This window comes from Nicotiana tabacum, chromosome 16 (genome assembly GCF_000715075.1).
Source record: "Nicotiana tabacum cultivar K326 chromosome 16, ASM71507v2, whole genome shotgun sequence".
NCBI lineage: Eukaryota > Viridiplantae > Streptophyta > Magnoliopsida > Solanales > Solanaceae > Nicotiana > Nicotiana tabacum.
This window is the reverse complement of record NC_134095.1, coordinates 63,088,816-63,109,180: the sequence shown is the minus strand read 5'-3', so window position 1 is coordinate 63,109,180 and position 20,365 is coordinate 63,088,816. Positions and strand designations below refer to the sequence as shown.

At 37.8% G+C, this 20,365-nt stretch overlaps 1 protein-coding gene across 1 annotated transcript; it reads left to right on the top strand.

The window, feature by feature from the left end:
• The first annotated feature begins 17,220 nt into the window (after nucleotides 1–17,220).
• On the top strand, nucleotides 17,221–18,423 carry LOC142170268 (uncharacterized). The gene has a single exon (XM_075232137.1). The coding sequence runs from the start codon at nucleotides 17,221–17,223 to the stop codon at nucleotides 18,421–18,423; it is 1,203 nt and encodes a 400-aa protein (XP_075088238.1).
• The last annotated feature ends 1,942 nt before the right edge of the window (nucleotides 18,424–20,365 follow it).

Below are 20,365 nucleotides of genomic sequence, written 5' to 3'. Positions count from 1 at the left end.
GGACGAGGTTTGATAGACTTTTTGATCGAAAGCATATTTTGAGAGTTTTTGAAGTTCTTAGGCTTGAATCCGATGATAATTGGTTGATTCGATGTTGTTTGAGGTGTTTGGAAGATTTGTATAAGTTTGGATAGTGGTATATGACTTGTTTGTGCTTTTGGTTGAGTGGGGGTCTCGGGATGATTTCGGATGGTTAACGGGAAGTTGGAACTTGGAGTTTGCAGCTGAAGTTCTTTGGGCTGTTGTCATAACTGCATCTGCGGTTGAGAGGCCGTAGATGCGACTCCCGCAGATGCAGAATTTAGCTGCAGAAGCGGCCAGCTGAGGAAAAGCAAGTAGCCACGGGTGCGGAAGGGTTAACGCACCTACGTGACCGTAGATGCAGTGAGTAGATCGCAGGTGCGGATTTCGGGACTTTAATGTGTTTCGCAGGTGCGGTCATTTTTTCCGCAGAAGCGGGACCGCAGGAGCGGTCCCATGACCGCAGAAGCGAATTCGCTGGGCGGAACATATAAATATTTGCCTTCGCGAATTCGAGTTATTCTTTCACCATTTTCATCCTGGAATTGAGCTTTTGGGGAGGTTTTTGAGAGGGAATTCAAGGGAGCTTCAAGGAGGCAAGATTCTTGGAACCTAAACTCGTTATTATGGTGATTTTATCATTCTAAGCATGAAAATTTAAGGAAAATCAGTGGTAAATTGAGGGTTAAAACTTGATCAATTAGAGACCTTTGAGTGATGATTTGAGGGACCATTTGAGGTCCGATTTTGATACTTTTGGTATGACTGAACTCGTGAGAGTATGAGAATTCTGAAAATGTAAGTTTTACCCAATTTCGAGACGGTGAGTCCGAGGGGCATTTTGGTCATTTTACCTACTTTCGCGTATTAACTTAGAATTTCTTTGTAGAATCAGTTACTTGAAGTGTTATTTATATTATGCAATTGAATTAAATAGATTCGGGCCATTTGGAGTCGAGTACTCGTGGCAAGAACGTGGTTTCGTGTTGACTTTGAGCCGGTTCGAGGTAAGTGACTTGGCTAACCTTGTGTGGGGGACCTTCCCCTTAGGATTTGATATTATTGATAATTAAAATGCCTTGTACGTGAGGTGACGAGTGCGTACTTGTGCTAATTGTTGAAAATTCAATTTCCATCAAGTAATTACTAGTATGTTTCTTTTCCTATTTATACTACTTGAAATTTAAGCCTGTTGTTAGCTTAGGAAAGCATGTCTAATTGACTTAATTGCCTTACTTGCTCAAACTGCCTTATTTGGATTGCGTGCAGCATGCTAGGTTAGAAATACATGTTTTACCTTGGTATGAAACTTGAATTGAATTGTGTACTCTTCCTGTTGTTTCTGTGTGTTTACTTTGGGACTACGGGACGGTATCCCGGGAGATCCTCTGGTATGTTTACTTCGGGACTATGAAACGGTATTCCGGGAGATCCCCCTGCATATTTACATTGGAACTAAGGGACTGCACCCGGTAGATTCCCCCTGTATTGAGTATTTACATTTGGGACTCTGGATCAGTATTCCGGGAGATCCCCTCGCATTGTGAGTTGGACTACGGGACGGTATCCCGGGAGATCCACTGGATATTTTTATTTGGGACTACAGGACGGTATCCTAGGAGATCCTCATTTATTATCTTTGTGGTGAGTTGTATTTTCTTTCTGTGTTTACTTTGCCTCTGTAGTAATTGTTGCTATCCTTTATATCCTATACTACTTTTACTGTTGTACTTACTCATACTGTTTTTGTTCTACACTGTTGAACCTTATATTTTATTTAATCTTAGTAGGGCCCTGACCTTCCTCGTCACTATCCGACCGATGTTAGATTTGACACTTATTGAGTACCGTTGTGGTGTACTGATGCCCTTTCTGAGCATGTTTTTATGTGCAGATCCAGGTACCTCCATTCAGACTTATCACTCGTGAGACGAGGCACTTGTAGAGACTCCGAGGTATATCTGCCACGTTCGCAGACCGAAGAGTCCCTTTCTACTCTCTCTTTTTGTATTGGCCCTTCTGTACTTTCGTTTCCTTGTTAGATATTCTGGAGTTAGATGCTGCAGACATTCAAAGGCTTGTGATCATGAGATTCCGGGTTTTGGGAATGTTGTTAGCCTTTGAGATTTGATATTATGTATGCCAAGCGGCACTTTAAAATACTATTTTATTTCACTATTTCGGTTTTTAATTATTTCTTCCACAAGTTGGTTTATTTTTCCACATTGTTAGGATTACCTAGTCCTATAGACTAGGTGCCGTCACGATGGTTCACGGAGGGCGAACCAGGGTCGTGACAGGGGGTGGTCCATTTTGATTTAATGATTTGATGACATTGGCATGTAATAACTATGATACTATTTTTCTTTATCTTTACTTCTCTTTATTTTTACTTTTGGTATGTATATATTCGTTACTTTCACATTTTGGTATGTATATATTCGTTACTTTCACATTTTGGTATGTATATATTCGTTACTTTCACATTTGGTATGTATATATTTTTACCATTTGATGTATATATTTATTTTTATTTATGTATATATCCGCTTTACTTCAAGTTTGTATATATTCAGTTTGATTTCCGTAGTTTACTTCATAACTTCTTTCATGATTTTACTTCATAGCTTCTTATTCCCTTTAGTAGTTTCTTTTTTTTTTAAGTTGTTAGCTTCTTTTTATGTTTTATGTGAACAATAAGCCTTTGATTTTCTTAATGCCACAGTTCTTTCCAAAGGTAGATGTTGTGTGAATCGGGTGGATCTTCCCGACGATGGATGGCGTGACAACCTTCTTAAGGGATTGAGTCCGTTTTCTTTATGTTTTGGTGTAAATAGTAGTAATGAATAAAAGTGTATCAAGCAGGCTTCACTTGGGCCTAACACATTTACCTTCGACCTTATGGTTAGAAACAAGTTGGTTGGCAAAGAATAGTTCTAGTTGTGACCTTTAGACTCTTTTATTGACTAAACAATCATCGAGTGGCTTCTTGGAGCCATTTGTGATGCTCAATATTAGTTAGGGTTGTTGTGGGCCCTCGACTCTATTCTCTTTAACAATCCAATAGCTTGTGAGGTGAGGTATTGAATTGCAAGTCCAAGTTCCATGCCAATAAGTCTAGAACTTGCCCCTGAATATTTGTCTAGGCGAAATTCTAAGGGTAGCTCGACTTGAGAAATGATTGTAGGCTATCCTTGATCCAATTTGAAACTTGAAAGCTTACGTAGCCTACTAATATTTTATCCCTAGTCAACCCTTTGAGTCGAAGCCGTTTTTCTTTCTATAACCACGTTACAAGCCTTTATCCGTTCTATAATGACCCTCTCCTGGCACCCAGTCTTTGCTTGGCATTTTTAATATACAAGTAGCAAAAGCATAAGTTTGTGGGAGAGACGAGAAATATGAAAGTGATAAAACCTACAAAGAACAAAAAGAAATGAAGAAAAGGGAAGGCAAAAGAAAAGAAAGAAAAGACAAAAAGAAATATGTCAAAAAAGTGAATAAGATAGAAAAGTGAAAGGATTCAAAGAAAGCAATGATGAAAGGCATGTAATAGTTAGAAAAGGAGAAAAATGATTGTCATGAGTAAGAAAGAGTGATAGTGTGTCTATCTAGTTCCCCTAAGGAAGAAGAAAATGACTCAAAGAGTCAAGAAAGTATGAGCCGAAATGAGAAAATGGAGTTCTTAAGGAAAGATGAAACCATCATATGCCAATAAGTCCTACCTTGATCCAAAAGCCTTCATTATATTCCCGCAAAATTTCTATATGATTTCGAGTTAAGTGAACTTACATTAGTGGTAGTTTATATAAGGGGCAAGCTTATGGTACTTAGAGTCGGACTTGTGACATTCCCTTGAGAGAGATGAGCGTGCTTCTTCACAATCCTTGTTTTGAGTGTTACAATCTAAGGTGAGATTTGCTTATAGAGAGTAGAGGAGGAGGAGTTTGGGTTCCACAATGACCTACGTAGTAGAGCGAGCTTCCTTAGTGTATTACATCAAATCTTGATGCTCATGTGTCGCATTAGAATTGTGGTACTCAAAAGGTTTTGTGTTGTTGATAATTCATTTGTGCTGAGGGTAATTGTTAGTCCCAATTGATGCATGATTGATTCAAATGAAGGCAGCTGAAATATCCTTCTATTTTATTTTAGTGGAGGTGGGAATTACCTTATTTGCTTGAGGACAAGCAAAAACGCTTAAGTTTGGGGGATTTGATAAATGGGGATTTTAACCTATTATTTACTCTCTTTTACTTGCATTTTGGGCCCAAAATGCAAGAAGGTATTCTCGGAAACTAATGTAATATGCTTGCTTACAGGAATTGATCAAAATGAGCCAAATGAGGCATAATCAAGTCATACAGGAGTCAAAACTGGAACAAAAATCATGACTGGGCCAGGAGACCTGAACCGCGGACCGCACAAAAATAGTGCGGCCGCGGAATCCACAACGCGACCGCAATCACAAATATGCAGTCTGCGAAAGGGAGATTTAAAGAGTGGCCGCGAAAGTCGCATTGCGGCCGCGGTTAGAATTATGCGAACCGCGGTTGCTGAGGTTCAGAGAGTTTACATTTCAAGCAAAATCAAGGAGTGTGGTCCGCGGTAGAATTACCTGGCCGCGGTAGTCTCCTACGCGACCGCGATGCAAATTATGCACCCCGCGAAACAATGCTCAACCCAAATCTAGAAGTTAAAAACACGGACCGCGATCAGATTTACATGGCCGCAAAAGCATGAGTGCGGCCGCGGTGTGAATTACGCGGCCGCAAAACCTCTGCAGGGGCACTTTTGTCCGAAACTTCAGCTTAGTATAAATAGATCTTTTTGGGCAATTTTGTACTAGAATTATCTCTCAATATTAGATTTTCATCTTTTAATTTAGTATTATGGATTTTATCTTTATTTCATCTTTAATTTATGTTATTTTCATGAGTAGCTAAATCCATAGCTAGGATTGTGACCCAACCATAGTGTGGGTATTTGATGGGTATTGAATTTTAAGGCTTGAATGTGTATGGGTTAGTAGTATTTAGCCTAGTTCTTGCTAAAACTATGGAATTAGTGGTTGCAAAATTCATGCATTTATGACTTAGTCTCTACTTGAGAAAGAGGGACTAAGTTTAGGAAAACTAGGCTAATAAAAAATTGGGGTAAACTCAATAAATTGATTGTCTCAATTAAAGGGTTAAACCTAAAGATAGTGATACCCGACTTGAGCTAATATCACTTGAATTGTACAAATACCCATTTGGACTTGAGAAACCCAAATTGGGCAAAATCACTCAAATTACCGAGAGGTATAGAGTGAGTACCCGGATGTGATTGCTGTATTACGACCCCAATTAATCACAAGATTGCTCTCAATTTTTGCTACCCGTTAGATATCCACCTAGGTGGAAGTCACTACCCTAGTTCCTTAAACCCTTGAAAATCAACAGCAAAAATATTGTACTTAGTTTCAAATATTGCATGCAATAGAATAAAAGTAGAAGTAGAAGTAGAAAACAAACCAAACAATTGTAGAAGTGTAATTAAGAGCAAAATCCGCATCTAGACTTGGATATAAATCCAATTTCAAATAAATTAACTCCCTGTGGATTCGATCTCGACCTAGTTGAGTAAAACTGCATCGACCATCCTCGCTACTCAATAGTAGTGCAGGCTTGGAACAAATCAGCTGCCAAGGTCGCAAATGCGGCCAGTGAGTCGCAAATGCGAACTCTGTTGGGATTGTAAATGCGAACACTGCTCAGGTCGGGATTCTTTGCAATTGCAAAGCCCTTCTCGCAAATCTGAGGTTCGCATTTGCGAAAAAATTCTCGGATTTGCGAGACGTGCAACTGCTGCCAAAAAATACCAGAAAAACTGAAGTATTTTTCATCATTCCGAACGTTTGAAACTCACCCGAGCCCTCGGGGCTCCACACCAACCACCCACACAAGTCTAACAACATCATACAAACTTGCTCGCACGATCAGAACACCGAAATAACATCAAAAACCACGAATCGGATGCCAAAACGCATGGATTAACTAATGAACTCAAAAACTTCTAAAAACACTTCCGCACGTCCGATTACTATCAAATCCACTCGAAATGACCCCAAATTTTACGCGCAAGTCTTGAGTGACATTACAGACCTACTTCAACTTCCGAAACTGGAATCTGAACCCGATATCAAAAAGTCCACCCTCGGTCAAACTTTCCAAAAATTTCAAATTTCTAACTTTCACCAAATGACTCCGAAACGACCTACGAACCTCCAATTCCACTTCCGGACGCGCTCTTAAGTCCAGAATCACCATACAGAGCTATTCCCAAGATCAGAATCTCAAACGGACGTCTAGAATGTAAAAATCTAGTTCAACCCAAACTTATGGAATTCAGTCAAAATGCCAACTTTCACTATTAGGCGTCGAAATACTTCTGGGTCGTCCAAAACCCAATTCGAACATACGCCCAAATCCGAAATCATCATATGAACCTATTAGAACCGCCAAATCCCAATTCTGAGGCTGTTTACTCAAAATATTGACCGAAGTCAAATTTAGCCTTTTAAGCCAACTTTAAGGAACCAAGTGTTCCGGTTTCAACCCGGACCCTTCCAAATCCTGAACTAACCCTCCCTGTAAGTCATAAAATAGTAAAAGCACGTAGTCTTATTTAGGTGAACGGTATTCTAGAAAGCAAAACGACCGGTTGGGTCATTATAAGAAGATGGGTGGAGGGTAGATATAAAGAAGAACAGAGAAGGGTGGAGGGGAACTATGCTAGTATTTCTTTTATTCATTTATTTTTTTTGATTTTTGATTTTTTAATAAAGAAAAATCATCAACTCACACACTAAATGTGTGTGTAAATAACTCATTTTGTCCGCTTATGCCATATCAATGCCACATAAGTTCGGTCAACGATCAAAAGGGTTTAAAAGTTTTATTTTGATCAAGTTGAGGTGGCTGGATGAAACTTTATGAAGTATAGGGATTGGGATAACAATCCGAAATTAGTACTAGTGTTTCCTAGGCTAATATTAATAACGTTGAAGTTTTTGTCGGGATTGTTCTCCTTACCAGTCCCAACCATGCATACGTGTTTGGTTTCATTGTCAAAAAAAAGTGTAAATGAGTTTTGGAGAAAAAAACAAGACAATTGAACAAGATAATAATATATTTTGTTCTTTTAAGATAACAAATAATTTCATCTTATTCGTCTTATTCCATAAGCTTAAAGCTAACTATTAACACGCTGAAAAGGAAGAAGGACAAAGCAATATATTCAGGTTCAAATCGAATGTTGTTTTGGGGAATTTGATTTACAGACTATTTATATAAATATTATATTGCAGATATAATGTACGTAACAAATAATAGTATAAGAATTATCATTACTTGACGATAAAGAAATATAACTCAGAATCAAAGAGAAATCATTCAATCTATGAAGATTTGAAAAGTTCTATAGGAAAATATTTTGACCACTGATGATCAATCTTGTAACACTCACAAAGCAATACTCATCAAGATTGATGAAAGAAATTATCAGAGACTTGCAAATCTGTAGAGCTGAATATGAAAGAAATCTTAATGGCAACTATTGTTGGAACTCGGATGAAACAAGTTGGAAGACAATTTCATAAGTAGGGTCGCCCGACGAATTTTGGGGTCTAAAACCAAACTTTATGAGGGGCCTTAACTTTTTAATTTTTTTATTATTTATTCGAAGTCTATATTTTAGTTTTTTCTTATATACAAAGTTATTAATAATTTTCTTATAATCAATAACTCCTAATAAGTATTTCTCAATTGACAATATAACTAATCCATTTAATCTTTCTTGTGCCATTGTTGTTCTTAGATAAGATTTTATCAATTTGAATTTTGAAAACTTCTTTCCGTCAAAGCAACGGTAACGTGAGTTACTAAAATTATTCCATAAGCAATTTAGGCATTTGAAAAAGAATTAAATCTTTTTATTTGATTAACTGTATTAATTAAACTGTTATCTTTTAATTGTGTTATTTTCCTTAATACTTGTATCAAATTGTTACTTCCTATATATCACACGTTTTTTACGAAATTCGGGTTCGATATTAATTTCAAGTGCAATTTTCTTGGTAGAAAGAAATCAAACTTTTTCACTGTACAAAATTCTTTTTTAAACTTATACATAGTGTGTTAGGTGTAACAAAAAATAAGGCCCCCACAAATACGAGGCCTAAAGTGGTTGCTTTATTTGCTTTGTAGAAGGGCCGCCCTTGTTCATAAGGAAGTCTCTCTAATGATAACTGATGCGACATATGAAAATACTCAATGAATAGTGAGCAAGAAAGCAAGTACAATTTTAAGAAGGATTTGAAGATTCAACAAAAAGAAGCAAATATGCACTCAAGCAAGAGAATCAATCAAGAGATATCTTGCACTTGATAAGTTTTTGAAAAAATATAGTGTTTAAGAGCTTGTATATCCCACTCGGAGTCGTGGTTAATGGTGATCAAAGAACAAAACCATGTGTTCTTGATGCTTATGTTAAACTATCAATTACTTGTGCTTGAGAAAAACAAGATTGATCCTATAAAATTATTTCAAAACAGCTTTGGTGGTTCTCTAAAATCAATCTCTTATACACACACGCGCGATGGCTTTTCCCCTTACTCATCGCGTTCGTGAGTGAAGAGCTACGTTCGCGGAGGGTTACTCCTCCCATGCTCCGCATTCGCAATCCCTTCTCCGCGTTTGCGAAGAAGAAATTCTCCCCAGTCTCTAGTTACCCTTCGCGAGAATAGCTTCGCGATCGCGAAGAAAGATGCACCAGATATCAGAAATCTCAGAAACCAACAATTGTCTAAGTCCAAAAATTACTCCATGGCCTATCCGAAACTCACCCGAACCCCCGGGCTCCAAACCAAATATTTATAAAAGTGTAATAACATCATATGAACTCGCTCGCGCGATCAAAACACCAAAATAATATCTAGAACTACGAATTGGACAGTAAAATGAATGAAACTTTCAACGAAACTTAAGAACTTTCAAATTTACAGCCGGACGTCCGAATCACGTCAAATCAACTCCGTTTTGCACCAAATTTTGCACACAAGTCATAAATAGTGAAATGAACGTATACTTAGATCCGGAACCAAAATCCGAATACGGTCAAACTTGAAAATTCTTTAAGCCATTAAATTACTAGTTTTTAACAAATCACGTTAAATCAAGTTAGAATCTTCCAAATTCAATTTCGGGCATACGCCCAAGTCCCAAATCACGATACGAACCCACCGAGACCGACAAAATACCGATCCGGGTCCATTTACACAAAATATTGACCGTAGTCAACTCATATGAGTTTTAAAGTAAAATTTCACATTTTCTTAAATTTTTCATATAAAATTTTTTAGGTGCAAGACAGGGACTATGCGCGCAATTCGAAGAAGTCTAAACAGAGTTATTTGAGGTCTCAGAACACAGAAATGAAGGCTAAAACTCAAAGTGACCTATCGAGTCATCACATATTCATTCTTCAAACAATCATTCTGAAAAATTCAATTTTTCAGCATCCTTTGTATCACTTCATATTCATCAAATATTTTTTGGATTTTGCTAGAATATATTTAGAGCAAAAAATTAGGGTTGCATTATATTGGGGTAGTAAGGTTGTGGTGGATAATAACTCGGTACATTATAGTTATTCTCCACAGAGTATTGCTAAGTTTCCACTCACATTGGAGTACGACAGATTGGTTTCTTTAATTTGTAAAAGAATGAGTATGAGTAAACATTCAATTAAGTCTAAACGAAGTTATTCGAGGTCTTAGAACACATAAATGAAGGCTAAAACTCATAGTGACCTATCGGGTCATCACATTCTCCACCTCTAAAATAAACGTTCGTCCTTGAACGGACATATCGAGTCATCACACTATTTTTGGTGCAGCCTCTAATCTCGCATTTGTGAGGTACATGTTCACATTTGCGAACTGTTAAGATTCTTGTCAGGTTCGCATTTGCGAAGTAGTACTGGGGGAGTGGTTCGCAATTGCGGAAGTCTAAAGTTCGCAATTGCGAATGCGATGGTAGTAGAAATATTAAGACTTCGCATTTGGGAAGGATTTTTTGCATTTGCAGGGTTCGTAATTTCGAACCCCAGGTCGCAATGTGACATCTGCGCTTGGACTTAAGAAGGGAAAATTGGGATTTTAGTTCATTCTTTCAAATTCTCAACCCTAAAAACTTTAGAGGTGATTTTTCCAAGAGCTATTCTTCCTCGATTCATTGGTAAGTGACTCTAACCTACTATCTTTCAATTACCCATTACATTTCATAAGATTTCAACCTTAAATCTAGGATTTTCATGGTAGAAATTGGGAATTTGGGTAGAATTAGGAATTTTTGTAAAACTAAAATTTAGACCTCGAATTGAGGTCGGATTTCGAAATAAATTACATAGCCGGGCTCGGGAGTAAATGGATAATCGGATTTTGGTCCGAATTTTTTGGGTTTAGACCAAGCGGGCCCGGGTGTTCACTTTTGTTAACTTTTTAAATAATGACCTAAGTTGAACCTCTTTCATTCGTGGGTAGTTCCTAATGCTTATTTTGAATCGTTTGGTTAATAATTTTCTAGATTTGGTTGGTTCGGAAGCTTGTTCGAAAGGTAAAGTCGTGGTTGAACTTTGAGTCGATTGCGGAGCGAGGTAAGTGTCGTGGTTAACCTTGACTTGTGGGATTAGGACTAGTTTGTTTATTTGTTACGTGTTTAAATGTATGGGTATAACGTATATATGAGGTGACAAGTACCTATGTGTTGTTGTTGGGTAAAAGCATGCGCAGCGGAGGGGGGAGAACTTGTTTCCTTGTAATTTATTGCCTTCTTTGATTATGATATCCATGCTTAGACTAGTTTATTACTTAATTGATCGTTCTTTCCATATTTATGAACTATTTGTGATAATTGAGTATTCTTTTTGGAAGTTAAAGTTTGGTATTTTGGAACCGTTGTTGATAGAACATTTATTCTTGCTTATTTTATCTCTCAAATGTTTATATTCATTGCTACATGGTAAGGGAGAGTGTTAAAGCACGAAGGGTGATGCCGTGCCAATTATTGCTTCATTTACTGATTTATACATGGTGAGAAATAGGGTTAAAGCACGAAAGGTGATGTCGTACCATATTTATTGTTTCATGGAGAGATTAAATTTAAAAGCACGAAAGGTGATGTCGTGCCTTTATTATTATTTCATGGTGAGGTTGAAAGTAAAAGCACGAAGGGTGATGTCGTGCCATTATTATCATTTCATGGTGAAGTTGAGAGTAAAAGCACGATGGGTGATGTCATGCCATCTTTATTCATTATGTTTATCCATTTTCATTGGCTGAGGACTTGTCACGATCCCGGTTCGCCCTCCGTGAACATTCATGAAGGCACCTAGTCTCTACGACTAGGTAAGCCTAAAATGCGGAAACTAAACCAATTTGCGGAAGAAATAATTAAAAACCAAAATAGTGAAATAATACAGCATTTAAAAGTGTCGCTCGGCACACATAATAATGACTCTCAAAATCTAAATACATTTCCCAAAACCCAGAATCTCATGATCACAAGCCTTTGAATGTCTACAATCATCTAACTCCAGAATGTCTAACAAAGAAACGAAAAATACAGAAGGGCTAATACAAAAAGGAGAGTAGAAAGGGACTCTTCGGTCTACAGACGCGGCAGATATACCTCGGAGTCTCTTCAAGCGCCTCATCTCAAGCGTGATAAGTCTGAGTAGAAGTACCTAGATCTGCACATAAAAAACATGCGCAGAAAGGGCATGAGTACACCATAGAGGTACTCAGTAAGTGCCAACCCTAACCTCGGTCGGGTAGTGACGAGGAAGATCAGGGCCCTACTAAGGTTAAATAAAATATAAGGTTCAACAGTGTAGAATAAAATAGTATAAATAAGTACAATAGTAAAAGTAACACCGGATATAAAGGACAGCAACAACTACTACAGAGGCAAAGTAAACACAGAAAGAAATACAACTCAACACAAAGATAACAACCGGGGATCTCCTAAGATACCGTCCTGTAGTCCCAAATGTAAATATCCAGTGGATATCCGGGGGTACCGTCCCGTAGTCCAACTCATAATGTGAGGGGATTTCCCGGAATATCGATCCGTAGTCCCAAATATAAATACTCAGTACAGGGGGAATCTACCAGGTGCAATCCCGTAGTTCCAATGTAAATGTGCAGGGGGATCTCCCGAAATACTGTTTTGTAGTCCCAAGTAAACATACAAGGGGATCTCCCGGGATACCATCCCGTAGACCCAAAGTAAATGCACAGCAATAGCAAGAAAAGTACACAGTTCAATTCAAGTTCCATACCAAGGTAAAATAGGTATTACAAACCTAGCATGCTGCACGTAATCCAAATAAGGCAGTTTGAATAAGTAAGGCAATTAAGTCAATTAGACATGCTTTCCTAAGCTAACAACGGGTTTAAATTGCAAGTAATATAAACAGGAAAGGAAACATACTAGTAATTACTTAATGAAAATCGGGTTTTTCAACAATTAGCACAAGTATGCACTCGTCACCTCACGTACAAGGCATTTCAATTATTAATAATACCAAATCCTAAGGGAAGGTCCCCCACACAAGGTTAGGCAAGCCACTTACCTCGAACCGGCTCAAAGTCAACCCGAAACCACGTTCTTGCCACGAGAACTCGACTCTAAATGGCCCAAATCTATTCAATTCAATTGCATAATGTAAATAACACTTGTGAGCACGTAATTTTTGCCCTATATGAATTACTCCTATAGTTTCAAAACAAAATAATTTCTTTTATTATTTGCAACTTTGTGAATTTTTCGTGGCATTTTCTGTTAATTGTTTGCATTTGTTTGTGCATGTTTATTTTAATTAATGGAAAATACAAAATATGTTGCATGTGCATTTAGGAGTTAATTTTGCATTTTATGAATTAATTAGTAATTAATTTATTTTATAAAATGGAAAATCTCAAAAATAGTTTACTTTACATTTTAGTTTTAATTTTGAATTTAGGGTAGTTTGTCCTTTAATTTGGTTTAGCTAATAATAGTAATTAGGAGTTAATTGATGTGCTCGGTTAATTGGTTTGTAATTGTTATTTAGGTTTTTGTTTTAATTTTGAAAAAAAAGAGAAAAAAAAGAGAAGGAGAAAGAATTGAAAACAAAGGAATTGAAAGAAGTGGAAATAAAAGAGAGAAAGCCAATCTGAGTTGATTTTAAACAGACTACCCAAGCCCAAACGGATCTCTCCCAAACCAAACGAGACCAGCCCAAGCCATTGCTGCAACCCGGTCTATCTCCCATTAAGACTCAAGACGACGCAAGTTTGAGTTCTCTTTACTCAAAACAATGTGAGCCCTTCATCCCTCATCATCCAACGGTCTTCAGAGTTCATTGCTAATTAAATAAAGGTGTCCGAAAATCCATTAAGCCTAAGACACAAGCGAATTCCCCCCGGTCTCTCATCTTCTCTAATAAACCCTAGCGTCGTCCCTCGATTCCTTTGCCATTTTCGGCCGGCGGCAGAGCTTGAAGCCACCCAAATCTCATCCAGGTAATCACCGGCCTTCCCTCAACCCCAATCCACCACCATTTCTCCTTAAATCCTCACCAAATTGGCTGTTTTTGAATCTGAAAACAAGGGGAAAAGAAATCTGTCAAGCCTTCCGGTTTCTTTAAGCGATAAGGTTTGAAACTGGTATTGACCGTTTGGTTTCGTTGAGAACATACAGTTAATACTTGTTTCGAATCAAATCGGAATTTTCGAAGGGTTATCAGCTCTGTGTCGAGTGATTTTAAAGGTATCTCCTCTATCTTTCCTCCTTTGTCTTCTTCAGTTGTTTTGCTATTAAATCCCTCTTCTCTTGTTTGTCTTCCACTTCTGTCCCTTATTTTGCTTTTCTTTTTCTTTTCCTTTGTTTTTCTGTTACTCAGTGGTTAGTTTCGCATAGTAGTAGTTTTAAGTTAATTCATTTCCGATTAAATAATTTCGTTTTGTTCGCATAAGTTAGGGTTAAAATTTGTTGATTAGTCTGATTGGTGGTGTGTTCTAAAATTAAGTTCGTCATGTTTTATTTGCTTTGTTTCTTTGTTTTATTTTCAAAGAAAGGAGTTTTAGTTTGGCTCTTGGGCAATTCTGCCTAGCCCGATGAGTCCATATGAGCTTTGAAATCAGAAGGCCCAAGAAAGAGTAATCTGGGTCTATTCAGACCCATTGATTTGGGTCAATTGGCCCAGATTTTGTTTTGGCATGAAGAGATAAAAAACAGGGTAAGGAAGGGGTGAATTGCTCTGCCTTCTCTCTAGGAAGAGAAGGAATAGTAATTTCGTCATCATTTTCCGGTCATAACTCCGACATCCGGTGGTGGAACTAACCAAACTTGGTCTCAAAAGATACATAAATTCCTTACGAATATTACCCAATTGGTTTCAACTTCAGATCTATAGTTAATTTTTGTAGATCTTAATTTCATTTTCACGAATTACTGTAGCAGACAATGTTCTTCATTCAATTTTAGCAATTCAGCTAATTCCAGCGCTACTTTTCAGCATAACAGCTTGTTTTGATAACGTGAAAGTGTTCTCTTCTCTTCTAAGATTGGTTTGAATTCTAAGCTTCATTTTAAATCGAAATTACTGTTTTTTACAATTTAGACTGTGAAATTGGATTCACAGCCATAAGCAGTAAGTAACGTGAAGCTAATTTGAATTACAGTAGCATCGTTTTCTTGCAAAGCTGTTGCACCTTTGTCATGTTGTTAAAGTGCTAAAGAATTACATCTGTAATGAACACACAGGCAGGTGGCCAGCCACCTTTTGTGGCTGTGCTGCCTACACAACCTCCTCCAAACATTGCACAAACATCAGGGAACACAAATAACAACAAACAACCGATGGATTACTCCAAAATTCTGAAACCTTGCACTTTAAATGCTGCAATGCATGAGCAACAGGAAGTTGAGCCAATTCCCATTCGTCCACCTACAATATTGAATGGAGAACATGTTATTCAGTTCATAGAAGCAGAAGTAGAAAGGATGGATATCATCGAAGGTTTACAATATGCAATAGTTGGTAAATGTTCTTATGGCAGCCCAGAAATTCAACAACTGCGTAAGTTAATACCAATTCAATGTGGAATTAAAGGTGAGTGTAACATTGGATTTCTAAAGGATAGGCACATTTTGATTAGAATGACGTTAAGGTAGGACTATCTTCAATTCTCATCAAAAACTCATTACATAAAGGACAGGGATGGCTATCAATATCAGCTTAGGCCATTGATTTATGACTCAAAGTTTAGAGCAGATGAAGAAACACCCAAGGCAATGGCTTGGATTTCATTCCCAGGTCTATTGCCAACCTTTTTGTGAAGGAATGTCTATTTTCTCTAGTTACAGCAGTAGGTAAACCTATGCATCTAGACATGGCAACAATTAATAAAACTAGACCTAGTTGTGCTAGGGTGAAGGTACTAGTTGATCTACTTGCAGATTTGCCTAAAAAGGTGAGGATGGACATATTCAATGAAGCTAATGGAACGACAAGAACTGAATGGGTGAGAATTCAATATGACATGATGCCTAAATATTGCAGACATTGTAAACTTCAAGGGCATGATAAATTTGAATGTTGGAGGATACACACTGAACTATATGTGGAGAAGGAGAATGCTAACCAAGTAGATACAGCTATGAAGCAGGACATAGGGAACTCATAGCCTATAATGATTTTATCTAGTGGAAAGGTCGTGGGTAATGTAAATGTTACAGAAAAAGAGCAATGGAAGGAAGTGAAGGACAACAGAGTTAGAAATGTAGTAAATCAAAATACTAGTCTCAATAATAATGGAATGGAGATGGCACCAACTAAGCAGCTTGAAAACAATAAGAACAAGGAGGGTACAAGCACTGTAGATAGACAAGCAGAAGCACAAAGCAACAGTGGTATGGAATTGGTGGCAGTAGACAATGAAGATAATGATCATGTTCAAGTAGCTAACAAGTTTACAATATTACAAGGGATGGATGAAGAGGAAGAACCTGTCAATTGATAATAGTGGCATCTAATGCAGCAACAAACAGTCCAGCAGTTCATAACCAAGCATCTACAAAGCAAAAACCAAAACATATGGTCAATAATGAGGGAAAGCTAAATCCAGCAGCATAAACTTTTCATCTTAACTCATCGGGTATTGGTTCGACTAATGGTCTAGTCAATGGAAAAGAGGCATCAAAAGCAAAAAACGATACTGCACAATGGGTAGAAAGAAGTTTCAAGGATAAAACAGGAGATGGAATAGTGAAGATCAATACATCATGCCGAAAAAACCCATCACAAGATACATTTGTGAACAAGGAACTTAATAAAACTCCAAATTCTCAAGCAGAAAGGTCAAAATCGTCTACATTTAAAGAAAGAGTGCAAGGCTGTGGTGGCAGGCTATGGGATGCACAAAGGGAATACGATTCAGAGGAGAACGAAGTACCACTAGGAGCACAAGTTGATGAGGAACCAAATGAGAAGGACAAAGAAGAAGATGAGCAAAGTGTAAATGGAGAGCTCCATGCCAATGACAACAATACAACTGGTAATTTTTTAATAATGGGAGGATCAGAAATTGTTGAGCACAACAATAATTATCAGATAGCAGAAGTAACAGAAATTAGAAACTATGAAGGAAGAGGCCCAGAGGTAAATGGTCCTGGAGGAATAGAAGACGATAAACTTCAGAAATCACAAGACCACCCACAAGGACACAACCCAACAAAGAAGGAGAAACAGCCAAAACAAAAAACAAAAATAGTAAATGTAACTGTTACATTGGAGAAAAAGCAGTTGCAGCTGTTAAAACGAGGAGAAGAGAAGGCCTTGGTCCCTAAAAAATGCATTTGGAGCTACATCGGGAGGGAAAGAAGACAATGAAGAAGGAGAAGAACCTGGTAGATCAGGATACGACATGGATCACGAATCGACTATCCAACACCTTATGAATGCTGCAAGGCAAGGTGACTTATCAACTACGCAAGTGGAAAAGGCAAAATCAGCAGCAAAAGGTAAGAAGAAGCAACAATAATATAATTTTGCAGCACCAAAATTTGGGGTGCACACAAGGAGAACGCTAACAAAATCCAACAATCAGTGATGAATGCTATCATTTGGAATATAAGGTCAGTCACCACACAGCAGGCCTTTGAAAGGTTGACAAAAATGCACAGGCAAAATCACTATGAATTTGTAGGATTAATGGAGCCAAAGCAACAAGCAAAAAAACTAAAAAGGTACAGAAATAAGATAGGACTTGCACAGGCAATTTCAAATGTTTCCAACAAGATCTGGGCTTTCATAGATGAGGTATTTGAGGTAACTATTATGTACAATATGGTGCAACAATTAACACTACGCTTGTTTCATACTGAATCGCATGTGGAGTTTGTCTTAACATTGGTATATGCTAAATGTGATGCAATTGAGAGGATAGAATTATGGGATTCATTATATGCAATGGCAAGGGATATGGATGCACCATGGCTTGTAGGAGGTGATTTCAATGTAATATGGGACGAAGAAGAGAAGTTTGGTGGGCTACCTGTGTCATTGAATGAAATTGATGATTTTCGACACTGCGTCAACACTTGCAATCTCTTCGACCTTGGATTTAAAGGCAGCATATTTACATGGTGGAATGGGAGAGCAGAGGAAGACTGTATATTCAAAAGGCTAGACAGATGCTTGGCCAATGTTGAGTTCCAACAAACATTTCCAGGAATAGAGGTGCAACATTTGTCAAAGACTGGTTCTGATCATAGTCCAATGTATCTGAAGTGTGATATTGAGACTCCACCAATAAAAAAACCTTTTAAGTTCTTGAATTTTTGGGTGGAACATGCGACCTTTAAAGATGTGGTGAAAGAGAATTGGACAGCTGATTTCAGTGCAAATCCTTATATTCTTTTTAATCACAAGTTAAAAAAATTAAAGAAGGCCCTTTCATTGTGGAGTAAGGCTACATTTGGAGATATTTTCCAAAAGATAGCAAGCATGGAGGAGGTAGTGATGGTTCATGAAGCAGAATTTGAAGCAAATCCTACAGGGATGAACAGGGAAAGGCTACAAAAGGTTCAGGCAAAATTGATCAAATGTCTTGCACTAGAGGAGAAATATTGGCAACAAAAGGCAGGCATGACTTGGTTCAAGGAAGGGGATAGGAACACTAAGTTCTTCCACGCACAAGTGAGAGGTAGGAGGAAGAGACTTCAGCTTAACAGAATTCAAAATAGTGGAGGAACCTGGATTGAAGATGAACAAGAAATTGCAGAAGAGGCTATCAAATTCTACGAGGAATAGTTCACAGAAGCAGCTACTCCTTCATCGTTTGATATCGTAGAGTATGTTCCTAATCTGATTAACACTGAGCAGAATGCAAAATTGATTAAGCAGCCAACAAAAGAGGAGGTTAAAGTGGCAGTACTTGGACTTAATGGTGATAGTGCTGGGGGCCAGATGGTATGACAGGAAAATTCTATCATTCTTGTTGGGACATAATAGGGGATGACCTATACAACATGGTGAGGTCTTTTTTCAATGGTCATGAGCTACCCAAGTGGGTAACACACACCAACCTAGTTCTGCTACCAAAGAAAAAAGAAGTTCCCACTTTTTTTGATTTAAGACCAATAAGCCTCAGTAATTTTTCAAATAAGGTTATATCGAGGGTGGTACATGAAAGGCTAGTGAAATTTCTCCCAAGTCTGATATCAGAGGAACATGCAGGTTTTGTTAAGGGGAGTAATATAGTAGAAAACATCCTTCTATCTCAGGAGATAGTGACTGACATTAGGCTTAGAACTAAGGCTGGACCTAATGTCATCCTGAAGCTAGATATGACCAAAGCTTATGATAGATTATCTTGGCTATTCCTAACCAAGGTACTGAGAAAGATGGGATTCACAGAAAGGTTGATAGGGATTGTCATTGGATTAGTTTCAAACAATTGGTATTCTATTCTAATCAATGGTCAAGCTCATGGGTTCTTTAAGTCCTCAAGAGGAGTAAAACAAGGTGATCCTGTATCTCCAACTTTGTTTATATTGGCAGCAGAAGCATTATCTAGGGGTCTCAATGCACTACATACTAACCTGTATTTTTGTGGATTTGGGATGCCAAAGTGGAGTCCAAAGATCAATCATTTGGCATATGCAGATGACATGATTATTTTCTCATCCTCAGATGAAACATCTCTGATGCTGATTATGCAAGTGCTGAAGGCATATGAAGCTGCATCTGGGCAACTTGTTAACAAGACCAAATCAGCTGTGTACCTGCATCATTTAACAGACATGGAAGTGGTCAGCAAGGTGGAAATGATCACAGACATTCATAGGAATGATTTCCCTATCATATATCTAGGTTGTCCTATATTTTATGCAAGGAGAAAGTTGGAATACTATCAACCCCTAATTACTAAGGTAATGGACAAACTGCAATCATGGCAGGGTAAGTTATTATCAGTAGGAGGCAGGGAAATTCTCATATCCCGTGTATTGCAAAGCATGCCTATGCATCTACTATCAACTGTAAACCCTCCAAAATATGTGATAAATAGGTTGCACAAATTATTTTCTCAATTTTTATGGAGCAGCACTGTAGGAGGAACTAGTAGGCATTGGGATTCATGGAATACCTTATGCATGCCAATTGAGGAAGGAGGAATAGGTTTCAGGTCACTGCATGATGTAGCAAAGGCATTATTCAGCAAGTTGTGGTGGAATTTCAGAACAAAACCAAGCCTATGGAGCTCTTTCGTATGTCAGAAATACTGTAAAAAATTAAATTCTGTAATTGTTCCATGGAAAAGAGGGTTTCACATTTGGAGAAAAATGTTGGAATGCAGAGATCTGATTGAACATCAAATCCTTTGGCAAACAAAAAGGGGATCCTCACTATTTTGGTATGAAAACTGGACAGGTCTTGGGGCACTATATTTTTTAGTTCCTCAAGACTTTGGAATTGATGAAAAGGTACATAATGTACATGATGTTACCTTAGATGGTAAGTGGGATGTGGACATGCTATTTCAATTGCTTCCTGAAGACTTAGCAGTACACATTCTGGAGAAATCAAACCACCTTCACCTCAGCAGGTTCTTGACATGCCTTGTTGGATGCTGGAAACAAGAGGATATTTCAGTGTTAAGTCAGCATGGGAGTATACGAGAAGAAGAGACGAAACAAGAACAACTTATAGGATGATTTGGGTAAAGGGACTGCCTTTTAAAATAACATTTTTC

Excerpts from the sequence above, each read along its gene's own strand:
- LOC142170268 (XM_075232137.1), top strand. The coding sequence starts at position 17,221 with ATGAATGCTATCATTTGGAATATAAGGTCAGTCACCACACAGCAGGCC.